The sequence below is a fragment of the Medicago sativa genome, chromosome 7 (assembly GCF_051527215.1).
Source record: "Medicago sativa cultivar Bolivia chromosome 7, Bolivia_mono, whole genome shotgun sequence".
NCBI classification, from domain to species: Eukaryota; Viridiplantae; Streptophyta; class Magnoliopsida; order Fabales; family Fabaceae; genus Medicago; species Medicago sativa.
This window is the reverse complement of record NC_140755.1, coordinates 101405495-101419010: the sequence shown is the minus strand read 5'-3', so window position 1 is coordinate 101419010 and position 13516 is coordinate 101405495. Positions and strand designations below refer to the sequence as shown.

Below are 13516 nucleotides of genomic sequence, written 5' to 3'. Positions count from 1 at the left end.
TCATCATTGTAGATGGTCTAATGACCCTACTTTGATTTCATAACTTTTCTTCAATTAAATTAGGGTAATAACAGGAATTTCTAGTTCCCTCATAAAAGAAAAATAAAAAACAGGAATTTCTAGTTCACTAGAATGAACACATTGAAAAATGAATAGAAAATGTTTGATAAAGTAACACACCTGAAGTTTCAACAAATAATATGGTGCGACGAAATACTTAAAGCAACAAACACGCAAATGTAACTACAAAATGCCGCATGTGGCATGTAGCATAGATTGCAGCTAAATTATTTATTAGAAGACGATTTAAAAGGAAGCTCATAGTGAAGAGTTGCTTGAGAATTGATCAATACTTCTTGATAAAATCATAAATGTGATTACTAACTTCCTCAGCAGCTTCTTGGTTGTTATAGTGAGCCACACCTTCCTGTATAATCACTTCCTCCAAATTTGGCACATCTTTCTTAAAGCCACCACTCTCGATGTATTGCTTCGCACCAAAAGAAGCATAAACTATATCCAAATCGCCTGTGATGAACTTCACTGGAACTTTAACCTTGGCTCCGGTCCATGCTGCTGTGAGCTCCCAATTCCTATGAACATAACAGAAGAATTAAAATATGCATTGACAAATAACAGCTACAACATTTAGAGATCGAACTTTACTGTACAATTAGTTCCTCTATGAACATGTTCGGATTTATGTTGGGATTTGGATTTCACAATGAACATGTTTGGATTTATGTTGGGATTTAGATTGTGTGAAATGTGATTGTACGCAGTTAACCACATCAAAATAGTCAGGTTGGATTAAGTTTGGGTGGTCTAAATTTCAATGTAATATTTTTTTTTTTTTGAACAGCAAATATTATTAAACAACCAGATCATTGCTCAAGACGAACAGAGACCGGTGAATTTGAGAATACAAACAAAAGGCGCCGTATATAGGCGGAACACCCGAAAATAAACACCCTAAAAACACCCCTGAGGACAACACCCACCAAAATAAACGTCACCATCTAAAAATAGACTTCTTCACGAAAACGACCAAAGTAAAAACGATAGCCAACACCATCCGTCGTCACTACTCACCCCCAAAGAAAAACACCCGTCAAAATTAAACTCTCATTCTTGAACACCAAAGCTGAGCCACATCCGAAAAGCTCCTATCTGAAAGGTCATTCAGCATCCACCACCTCTCGACCTCCGATACACCGAAAGAAACCATAAACAACCCATAACCAAAACTGATCCAAAGAACTGACTCCCGACCTCGAATCAAAAGTGATCGGCCCACTAGACTTTAGGACCAAATCAGAAAGGCACCCCTCACCCTCGGTACACTAGAGAAATACCAAATCACGCCAAACAAGATTGCAGCCAGACACCAACTCCCGATCTCGAAGCAAAAGTAGTCGGCCCACCGGCAACCAGCACACTAAAAGTATGGCAAGCGACATGATATGTGGTGGTGCAAACAACAAACAGATCAAAATGAAAAACTCAGCACAATGGGACCCACTTCCTCCAAACACCCTAAACACCTTAACATCCCAAAAAACACAAACAAGAGCTAGTGACGACGAACAATAACCCGAGTAACAGAGGCAGCCTCTAGAAGAAATCACCCTCAACAAACACCCGCCTCCTGACCTAAACAACTTCAACCACCCCCTTATATAACTCCCGTCCGTAAACTGTTCCGACACCAAACACGAGCACCGGCGCGAACAACCACAACCACCACGATCCTTACGACGACAAACGATCCGGGAGTTCGTCGAAGGAGGATTAATCGTGAATGAAATAGATGCCACCACACCTGTAGCCGTCGGAAACGGCTCACACATATCGGTACCACACATCACCTCCTCCGCACCACATGTCCGTCACCACCACCGACCACCCCGTCACCGCCTACACACCCACCGAAGCACCCACCAACCGCCAACACACCTCCGGTCGCCGAAAACGGACCACTCAAATCTTCCCCACACGTCATCACCACCACCATTTAGTAATATCAATCGACGTATTCCAATTGATAACCACCACCTCCAAAAATAGAGAACGTAAAAACACAGTATGTGTGAGGTGGGAATATTGCTTTGTTGTGATGATGAATGGGTTAGTAGTAGAACATATTTAGGAAGGTTATGTGACAACAATTCTTTGGCCCTTACGTGTTGGTTCATTCCTCCATGATTAAATCTTTCACAAAACAAAGCCAAATAAAATGTCGGCACCCGCAAAGAAGACTATATAACATAACAGTCTTTCTCACAACCACCAGCCACCAGCAACTGAAGATTTAGATCCAAATATGGATTCAAATCTACCACTACAAAACCACCGTGAGCCACCACCAACACCACCACAACCACCATGAAATCTACCATGAAAACCAACACCAACACCCTTGAAACCATCCAAATCAACCACCACAAACCTCCACGAGATCCACCACGAAGCCATCTAAATCTACCACCACAAACCACCATCATCCCCACCACAACCACCACTGCAAGCTACTACTACCACACCTCCTAAAACCATTGACGCAAAGATCGCCGTATAGCCGGAGGTGAGGTGATGCGGAGGTCTCGCCTCATCGCACCACCGTCATTGAGATCTACATTTTGAAGAAGTGTATTTGGATTTGAGGGAAAGGGAGGTTGTTGTGTGTTTTTAGAGAGAAGACAGAGGATTTGTTTTAGAGAGAGAAAGGATTTAAATGTAATATTTTTAAAAAAAAAAATCTAAAATACCAAGTTTGAAGTCTGAACAATCCAAATTTCATAGATATTTTAGCTAACTAAGTATTTCAGAAAAATACAAATATGTTCACAATCATTTGAACACAACACTTCCGCCGCACATACCAAAATATTTTTTTTTGAAGGAATACCAAAATATTTATTATTTAATTATTTTAAAAATACACATTATATTTTTTTTGAGGGAAAAAATACACATTATATAATTCTTTTATCCGCACATACCAAAATATTTATTATTTAATTATTTTAAAAATACACGTTATATTTTTTTTGAGGGAAAAAATACACATTATATAATTCTTTTATCTTTCTACCTCTTCTAAACATGTGAGATTGTCCAAATTATTGTGTCCACTCAAAACTTCCTATATGTTTCAATCGTTACAATCAATGTGAGATTGTCCAAATTATTGTGTCCACTCAAAACTTCCTAAATGTTTCAATCGTTACAATCAAGTATGACATTATTGAAATATTAGTCATAATTGTACGATCATAATATAAAAAGGACCAAAAGTGCAAATAAACATATACACCTTTCGGTCACTAATATAAGCAAAAATTTGATTTTTAGATTCATTCATTAAATGACGTATGTAGTCTTTATTATAGACTACATACGTCATTTAATGAATGAATCCAAAAACCAAACTTTTGCTTATATTAGTGACCGGAGGGTGTAAATGACACTTGAATCATGGACAAGGGACAACTAGTTAATTTTGAAAAATGAAAAGAAATAAAAATAGGGACTTACAAGTTGAGATTTCTATAGTAGTTAAGGCCACCACTGAACCCCGACTTTTCAAATTTAGAAGCATAGTAAGCGACATCTTCTTGTGAGAGCCAAGAAGGGAGGGGCTTTGTATTTGAAACATCGGGATGAGATAACAAGCCTTCTTTGGGTAGGATTAATGGCCCAGAATTCCGACCTGTAAGCATAGCCTTGATCACTAGTTCTGGGCTACCCTTGGCAAATTCGGCTTCTGCTTTCCCTGGTTCCTGTCACATGAATTGGAATATTGGATTATGAACTGTTATAAACAAGAACTGTGTCCCATCTGTAAATTCCAAAATAAGTGAATGCATTATTAATTTAATTAATTTTTTTTCCAAATCGTGTTATTAATTAATCCGGTCTCAATTATAAACAAAATATATGCATTTATTGACCTCAAATACCCCCTTCACATCCAAAAAAGAATCACGTTTGAACTTTTTCTCTGTATAACTGTCACTTTAAAATTTCAATGCAGTATTTTTTGTCACTCATATATCCTTGATTAGTGTAACCTCAGCATGAGTAACAACAATACCCACATTTTGTTAAAGGAAAATGAAGTTATCACCCTTAACATTATATTGAGAGAGAGAAAATTAAGAGTGGTTTATGTTAAGCTAGACATTCATTTCTATGAGTCACTTACCCTATCTTCCATAGATTGTAACTCACTTCCAAAAAAATTGTCACAAATTATAAATTGTTTTTTTTTTTTTAATATGGGTCTTACTAACAAGTGTTCTGAGGACATTTTTTAAAAAACTCATAAAAAAAAATCTTATATTAAAAATGCAAGTCAAACACATGTAAAATTATCAGGTCAAAATCACAAGTTTTTTAAAGTTAAAGTGCCAAAAGTGCATTTGAACTTTTTTTCTTTTTCATATGAACTTAATCGTATTTATAATTTTTGTGAAATTAAAAGTGATAAACGAATATTATTGCATAAACCAAAAGAAGGAGGTAAAAGTGTACTTAAAAGCAAATTAAAATGCAAAAAACAACAGCAATTCCCATTCTAACACAACCACAAATTGAAAGCTTGCATTTAGTTACTTAAACAAATTCGAAGGGCCTTATGTAAGTAAAAATTAACCAATGTATAAAAGCATTTCAAGTCTAAAATCAAAATACAAAAACGAACCTGGAATCTGCAGATATAATAATCGTCACCAAACAAAGCTTGCATGCCATCAACAGGTTTCACTTTGGGGTTTCTTGGTAACAACGGAACACTGAGGCAAACATAAGCCTTGACTTTCTCAGGACGAAACAAACAGAGATACCAACCAATGATGGCACCCCAATCATGAGCCACAAGGAAAATTTGGTCCACACCAAGTGAGTCAATTAGAGCAACGATGTCACCAACCATATGCAAAATCGTGTAGCTACTAACTGAAGTGGGAGCATCGGTGTCACCGTAGCCACGAAGATCTGGAGCAACAGCACGGTATCCGAGAGAGCCGAGAGCCGCAATCTGGTGGCGCCAAGAGTACCAGATATCAGGAAAACCATGAAGGAACAAAACAACAGGTCCTTCTTTTCCTTTCTCTGCGACATGCATTTTGATGCCATTCACTTCCACTGTTCTGTGCTCTACTCCTTCCATCTTTTTGGTTCTGTGTATGAATGAGTATGAGTTTGTGAAGTCAATGCAATATTTAATTAAATTTAATGGGAGATGCTATGGACGATTTTAAGGAAGAGGTGCTTCGAGTCTAGGTGAGTGTTTGAAGAAGTGTGATGAGGATTTCATCCACGTAGTGGAAGGAAATTAATGTCGTCAACTAACACAATTAAATCCAGTTCAACCAACAAAATTAAATCCAATTCGAAATTTCCATGGTTTAAAGTTTCTTTCTACATTTGACAAAAAAAAAAAAAAATTACACAACCAAACAACTCAGCTCAATTGTTTAATGAATTTCATCAAAGACGGAAACTCAAATTCGATTATAAGTGGAACAATTCTTAACCAGACTATCTTTATCTTAAGGTCGAACTCTGAATTATCAGTGTTTCTTAATACCAAAAAAAAAAAAAAAAGTTTCTTTATTTTGCAAAGGCAATTTCATGCTAAACATAAAAATGAGAATTGATTTTAATTTGCACTGTTAAGAGGACTATCATCCAATTCACAAAGCTTTTCTAAATTTCCCCTTTACTTATTGGTACCTTGTAATCTCTACGATTAGCTTCCCCTTTTTGACACAAACGTTTCAAATCAATCATGGTTACTGCAAATTGGTATGAAGAAGGTGGAAAAGTGTGAATTGGCTTCCTACAGGGTTTTAAGATTTCGTTGCAACGAAAGTTAGATTGTTTATTTGAAGTAACCATTCAAATTGGTATAAAGTTTGAATTTGGAGAATTTGTTACAATAGTAAATGTTATTACAATGACTGTCCTTTTTTTTTCTCTCAAAGATCGCATGTTCGAATCACTTAATCCCCATTTTCCATATTTTTAACTGCAAATGCTCTTAGGCGAATGAACCAGCAAACCAGACGGTTTTCTCCGGATTTCACTGGTCTAACTAGATAATTGCCGGCTCGATTGCATTTCAGGTCAAATGACCGAACTGGACAGGGGTCAGGTTTCCCGGTTGGTCTGGGTTTTAGCTTTTAAAACACTAGGCCTATCCTTGGTATTCAAATGGCTAGAGAGATTAAGCTAACTCGTGCTATTGTTGATACCGGTTTCAGCCATGTTGTCAACATGATTCAGAACTGCTTCGCCCTCAGTTTCATATTAGAAGTCTTGTTAACAAGATCATTTCTCCTGTCAGCCTCAAAGGTTGGACCATTCATGTTTTACATTTCGATCGCAACGCTAATTCTTGTGCTGATACTCTAGCTCGACCACTGTGTGGATTTCCTATCAATGCAGTATCCACACCTGTTGGTTTTTATATGGCTATACCGTTAACAACTATGCTGGCATTGGTTTGAATAGGTTACCGAAATGAGTGAATTGTCTCAGTCCTCTTGCTATCATTTAAATATCCTCTCGGTTTGTTTTCCTCAGTAATTACAAGAAAAATCACTATCAGGTCACACTTAACAATGTTTTATACTTCACATGTATATGCCAAATAACAAATTACACAACTTCTATCTTTTTAATATCCAGAAATGTGTGTGTGCAAAGCTTTGACTTTATTTATCATGTATACAAGCAAATTGGAATAATTAACACCATATCCATGATAAAGCTTTCTTAAGGAACATATGTTTAAATATTTCATTGATTTATGCATGAAAACTGAAAAGGACAAATAAAAAACTATCGACCATGTGCAATGGAGTTTAGACTCTGCTGCAAACACATGAGCTCAATATGTTCGGATATTAATTTTGGGATCATAAAGCAAAACTTATTCTAGATGATTATTGGTGGAGTACGATTGAAGGGAAGAGCCACCTTTGTCTGACTATTTGATGTGCGGATCAGCTCAAAATTTCTTGATGAATTCGTAAATGTGATTACTGATTTCCTCTGCAGCTTCTTGATTGTTGAAATGAGCTACTCCTTTTTGCACAATCACTTCCTCCAAATTCGGCACATCTTCCTTGAATCCTCCACCATGGATATACTCCTTCACATGTGGCGAGGTGTACACCATATCCAAATCACCTGTAATGAATTTCACAGGCACCTTGATTTTCACTCCACTCCATGGTGCTGTGAGCTCCCAATTTCTGCAATACAATTAGTTTAACTGTCATTAGAATTCGGACTCTTTTCCTGCTTGCACAAATATTTCCCCAAAAAGGATAGTTGATTTATATTTGTCGAAAACAATTATGGAAGCACAGAGAAACAGAAAAATACAAGTTAAAGTTTCTATAGTAATTCAATCCTCCGGTGAAGCCAGTTTTCTCAAATTTGGAGACAAAATAAGCAAGATCATCTTCTGTGAGCCAAGTGGGCAAGGTGTCAGGGGTATCCGGATTGAATCCAGTTCCAAACTCTCCCTTGGGAAGTATTGGAGGACCAGTTTTGCGAGTTGTGAGGACATTTTTCAGCACATATGCAGTGCCAACCTGAGCTATCTCAGCTTCTATTTTGCCAGGTTCCTGTAATATAGATAAAAAACAACTATCATATTCCTATCTACCATTATAGCAATTCTCACTTCATTTCACAGAAACAAAGAATAATGATTCCAAATATTATACTGGAGCTCCATAACATAACACACCATCATCAAACACCACTCAATCTAAATTGACAAGAGTAAACACCTTGTTTAATTCTCATGTATCATTCTTGCCTAATACTTTGTTAAATTATTCTCATTAGTGTGTGCTAAGAGTAAAAACCTAGTTTAAATTATTCACAAACAGGCTTTTGTAGTTATATTAACTAACTTAATTTTCAATCCAACACACCATAGAAGCGTGAGATTAATTAACTTAATCAATCAATTATGTTAATCGGCATAATCAATTATTAAGAATTACTAGGAATATTAGTTATGGTCAATTGTTACCTGAAATCTGCATATATAATAATCGTCTCCATAAGCAGCACGCCTACCATCAATAGGCTTCACTGTGGGATTTCTATGGTTAAATGGAACACTGAGACAAACATAGGCTTTGATTCTTTCGGGGCGAAACATGCAAAGATACCAACCAATTATGGCACCCCAATCATGAGCCACAAGAAACACTTGTTCCACACCAAGCAAGTCGATGAGAGCAACGATGTCACCTACTATGTGAAAACATGCGTAGCTGCTAATCGAAGCCGGAGCATCGGTGTCACCGTAGCCACGAAGATCTGGAGCAACAGCACGGTATCCGAGAGAGCCGAGAGCAGCAATCTGGTGGCGCCAAGAGTACCAGAGTTCAGGAAAGCCGTGAAGGAACAAAACAACAGGTCCTTCTTTTCCTTTTTCAGCAATATGCATTTTGATTCCATTCACTTCCACTGTTCTGTGTTCTATTCCTTCCATCGTCTTTTTTGTGTTTGAATTGTGTTGTGAACTGTGATGTATTGTAGTGTATGAGTATGCGATATTTATTGAGATGGTTTGAGCGATTTTAGCGGATTGAGGTGTTTGTTTCTACTTGGTCACTGTCTGAAAAGGTGTGAGTGCGTAGATGGAAATTTGTATGTATTGGAAAAAAAAATTAAATTTAATAAAGGTAATTTGAATGTACTTCATGATTTTATACAAACAAAGCACTCTAAAATCTGTTTGTCACTTCGATCGAGTTAGATTTAACCGTTAATTCTAAGAAAAAATCGAGCTGTAATTTATTTTTTTTTAGATAACAAATAAGGTGTGATGTGGTAGGAGGACTAAAATGAAAGAAATATAAGTAAATCGATTTAAGTTCTTTTTAAGGACCCTTCCGTAAATCCCTTATCATACTCTTTCTGCTTCATTTTAATTTCATCCAATCTTTCTCAACTTTCCTTATATACTGCACTAAATCCAAAATGATGTAATAAATGTCTAACACCGATAAATGTTGCAGAACACTCATCATCATCATCATCTCCACGTGCTTCATTTAAGATGATTGAGGAGATTGGATGGAATCAAGATGAAGAAGAAATAGTAAGATTAGGGATTTGATGAAGCATGTGTTTGGAATAGCGTTTTGTTTTTCAAACGTACGACAATAATCACGGTACCATATGAAAACTATGAAATAGAGCTTCTAAATTTCCACGAAAGTAATGTTTTAGACTTGGGTTTGGCTTTCCAACCGTCAAACCAAACATGCTAGAAGTGATATTCAAAATTGGGATTCTATGGGGTTAAAAAGAATTCAAATGTGTCTTTCTTTCATTTTAATCCCTGCTACCGTCTCACACCTTGTCATTAAAAAAATTGTCAGTTCAATATTTCGGAGTTAACGGCCAAATCTAAGTGGCTAACAGATTTTTAGAAAAGAAATCGTCTCTATCCAACTAAACCTTCCCGTCTTTCATGGCACAGGTCCAATTTTACACTCTACTCAACAAGGGTTATCGATCCAAAATTAAAAGAAAAATAATTTGATATTGTTCTTGATAGTTCCATTCCATAGAAAGTGAATTTGGGTGTCAAGAACTGAGTTTTTTGTTTTAAATCAAGTGTCAGGTATATGAGAACATGATTTACGTTATGGTATTATCCATAAACAGATTGGAATGTATCTTTCGATACCTAAAAATCGAAAGATATATGTTGTGAAAGTGCCTCAAAATTGAAGAAATTGGAATTCTGGTAGCAGAAAATCGGTAGCCAATTTTCAGAGCACGGTGGCCCATTTTGGACTCTTTTTTTTGTCTGTTGGTTCTGTAAAAATCGGTGGCCGATTTGGTGAGCACAGTGGCCGATTTTGACAGCAGAAAATAAAACAGAAACGTATTTTCGGGCTTAGATTTGTTCAAGTTTTATTGAGGATTCTTTTACTATAAATATAGACATTGTATCAGTGTAAACCTGAGAGATGGAGGGGGCTGAAACAAGGGTTTAGAAATCAAACTAGGGTTTGTATAGAGTTTGTCTCTTGGCAACAAACTAGGGTTTGAAGGTTGATTCACCTTGGGAAACACTATTAGGATTGAGTCTCTTGGTTACGGGAAGAGGCTGGGATTTGGGTAGAATTAGGCGGGAGACTTATTCTTGTAACCCATTGATATCTCTTTTGTAACGTTACTCATCATATAGTGGAACTGAGGGCTGCTCTCTCCCCAGACTAGGTCAATTTGGACCGAACAGGGTAAACAGATTCTTTTGTGTCCTCTCTTCTTTTCTCTTGCTGTTTTCTACTTTTGTTTGTGATTATAACTTCCATACACTTTGTTTTGGTTGCTTGATTATCCCTTGCAGAAACATAATTAACCCTTAAAATAGCGACCTTGTAAGTTTAGTCCCTACAAAATTAGGGACTAAAAATGCTATTAAAATTAAGTAGGGACTAAACTTACAAGGTCGCTATTTTATAGGGACTAGAAACATAATTAACCCTTATTTTTATATAAGTTTTAAGTTATTTTCACATGCTATTTGAAGAGCTTATGAAAATAAGCATCTCAAAACAACCTCCTTAATTATATTAAACAATCTCACAACCCGTAAATCCTCTCAAATAAATCTATCCAAACAGGCGTATCAGTATCATGTCAATAGCCCACATCAAACACCACTCAAACTAAAATCATAAGAGTAATCCCTGAATTTAGTTATTATGCATTACTCTCTCCTGCATCTATATAATTAAGTTTTTAGTCCCTATAAATATTCACAGTTTTGTTTTTAGTCCCTACAAAATAAAATCACACTTTTTAGTCCCTGTGACATTTTCCTTAAGCATTTTAGGGACCAAAAATGTTGATGGATATTTTTGACAAGGACTAAAAATGTTGATGGAAAATTTTTATAGGAACTAAAAATGTTGATGAAAAATTTTATAGGGACTAAAAAATGTGATTTTATTTTATAGGGACTAAAAAATGTGATTTTATTTTATAGGGACTAAAAACAAAATTCTAAATATTTACCTGGACCATTTACTTAATTAACCCTGTATATTTTATGAGTCATAAAATATTAGGGATTGCTTAAAGTAAATTAGGGGCTACAGAGACAAAAGTAGAAAAGTGGTAGTAAAGAAAAAGAATAACCTGAAATCTACATATGTAATAATCATCTCCATAAGCAGCATGCATGGCATCAACGGTCCTGATTTTGGGGTTTCTACGGAGTAGTGGAACACTGAGACAAACATAAGCTTTGATTCTTTCAGGGCGAAACATACAAAGATACCAACCAATGATGGCACCCCAATCATGAGCCACAAGAAATACTTGATCAACACCCAGAAAATCTATAAGTGCAATAAGGTCACCTACTATATGAAAACCTGTGTAGCTACTAACTGAAGACGGAGCATCGGTGTCACCATAACCACGGAGATCCGGAGCAACAGCACGGTAGCCGAGGGAGCTGAGAGCTACAATCTGATGGCGCCATGAATACCACAGTTCGGGGAAGCCATGAAGGAACAAGACAAGAGGACCTTCTTTTCCTTTTTCAGCAATATGCATTTTGATTCCATTTACTTCCACTGTCCTGTGTTCTATTCCTTCCATCTCTGTTTTTTTTTTTTTTTTTTTTTGGCTTAGAGCAACTATGAAGAAATTTCAATATTTTGATGCTGTTGATGATACTTTATAATGGACAAATGAACCGACATAAATAGGTGGCTTAATAATAATAAAATTAAAATATGTTAGTGATAATCACTAGTATATTCCCACTTGGAAATATTTATTTTTGTTGGCACCGATTTTCATTTGTCTCCTCTTGTTTGTCAACTTCTCCGACTAACTAACCAACTTCGTTTTTGTTACAAAAGTCAAATCAAAATTGTCTTGTTTGTCAATTTAGGCTACGTTTAAGATGGGAGCTGATCCTTAAAAATAAATGGATGGGAGCTGATTACTCTTTATTTTTCTATGATGGAAAATGCTCTAATACCGGGATAATGCATCTACTGACACTATGACGATCAAGTTAGACTTTGTTTGGGAGTTTGGAGGGGAAGGGAGAGGAGAGCTTTGGGGGGTTGGAAATATATAGAAAAATGGACAAAAAATTCACATTTTTTGAAAGAACAGTTTTTTAGAGAATGATAAACTAATACTTATAATTAATATACTTTTAATTTTAAGAATATAATAACAACATAGATTGGATTTGAAAAATTCATATAAACCCTCCATAACCCCCAAAACCCTCCCCCAATACAATTTTTGAGTTCCCCAAATGAGGGGGATTTCTTATTATGAGTAAAAAATTAACCTCCAAAGTCATCTCCTCCCAATGTCTTCTATTTCTTCCACTTGCTCCTTCCTTTTTTCCAAAACCCTCCCCTCCCCTCCCCTCCAAACTCCCAAACAAAGCCTTAGTATTTTAAACTAGAAAGGAGGCTAAGGGTTAGAATATATCATCATACTTGGATGATTGTATAAAATATTCTTATATATAGGAGGCGCAGCTGCATCTTGTTGATATCTTAGCGTTCTTAGCATTTGCTCGTCCGTTAAGGATTGACAATGATGGAGGCAATTACAATTCATTGGTTTGAATTGTTATCCGAATTGGTGAGAGCACCCCTCATGGACAGGGGAGTTTGAATATATGTTGCTCCCTTCGGTTTTTCCTTTTTAACTATTCTTCGATGTCTGATTTATGTATTATGTTTCGTTTTGATTTTTTAAAGGTATAATTTGTCAATTATATATCCTATGAAAGCCCGAATAATCCAAAACGGAGACGTACCGGTATCGGATACCGATACTCCATGGATACTCGCAGATACGTACCCATGAAGTATCAAAATTAATTATTTTAATTTTAAAAAAAATATTTTATCGTATACGTATAAGATACTTCACAGATACACAAATATACTTATAAGATACTTCACAAATACGTATCTTAAAAAATATGAAGGGTAAAAACGTGAGACAATGTTGTAGAGATGTGTATGGTTCATTTTTAGATATGCATCGTTAGAATTATTTTTCGATGAACCACTTAAATTTATAATTCTTGTGGATGAAGGTAGCAAGAAAGATGTGATTCAATTAATTAACATTAAATAAAATTTATGTTGAATTCTTTTAATGATGTTTTTCTCGATATACTAACATATGAAATTGTGACTTTTATAATAAGGGAAATGTTAACTTGTGCCCTCAAGGCACAATTCAAATATAGAAAAAACTTATTGGAATGTGTGCATTGCATTTAATACTCCCTCCGTCCCTTAATGTAACCTCCCTTTGCTTTTTTCACATTTCTTAAGAAAAGCTGACAATGTAATTATTATGTCTGTTTTGTCTGTTAATATTATCATATTGTCCTTTGTTTGTATATGTATTAAATTTGACTTTTTAAATTCCAAAACAAGTTAGTAGTATTAATTAGGGGCATGTT

At 35.8% G+C, this 13516-nt stretch overlaps 3 protein-coding genes across 4 annotated transcripts in view; all 3 read right to left on the bottom strand.

Annotated features, from left to right (window-relative positions):
- LOC146911334 (epoxide hydrolase 2-like) overlaps window positions 1-13516 on the bottom strand; it is a 67646-nt gene that overhangs the window by 19100 nt on the left and 35030 nt on the right. The gene's annotated exons all lie outside the window — the stretch shown is intronic.
- On the bottom strand, window positions 142-5520 carry LOC146911340 (epoxide hydrolase 2-like). The gene is made up of 3 exons (XM_085724120.1): window positions 4706-5520; window positions 3538-3782; window positions 142-593 (listed from the first exon to the last, which is right to left on the bottom strand). The coding sequence occupies exons 1-3, from the start codon at window positions 5171-5173 to the stop codon at window positions 347-349; spliced, it is 960 nt and encodes a 319-aa protein (XP_085580246.1). The 5' UTR covers window positions 5174-5520; the 3' UTR covers window positions 142-346.
- LOC146911339 (epoxide hydrolase 2-like) lies at window positions 6704-11811 on the bottom strand. 2 transcript variants are annotated; one of them, XM_085724115.1, is made up of 3 exons: window positions 11197-11811; window positions 7399-7643; window positions 6704-7265 (listed from the first exon to the last, which is right to left on the bottom strand). In XM_085724115.1, the coding sequence occupies exons 1-3, from the start codon at window positions 11662-11664 to the stop codon at window positions 7019-7021; spliced, it is 960 nt and encodes a 319-aa protein (XP_085580241.1). In that variant the 5' UTR covers window positions 11665-11811; the 3' UTR covers window positions 6704-7018. The 2 variants fall into 2 exon arrangements, with proteins under 2 accessions (XP_085580241.1, XP_085580240.1); XM_085724114.1 differs by lacking the exon at window positions 11197-11811 and adding an exon at window positions 8060-8565.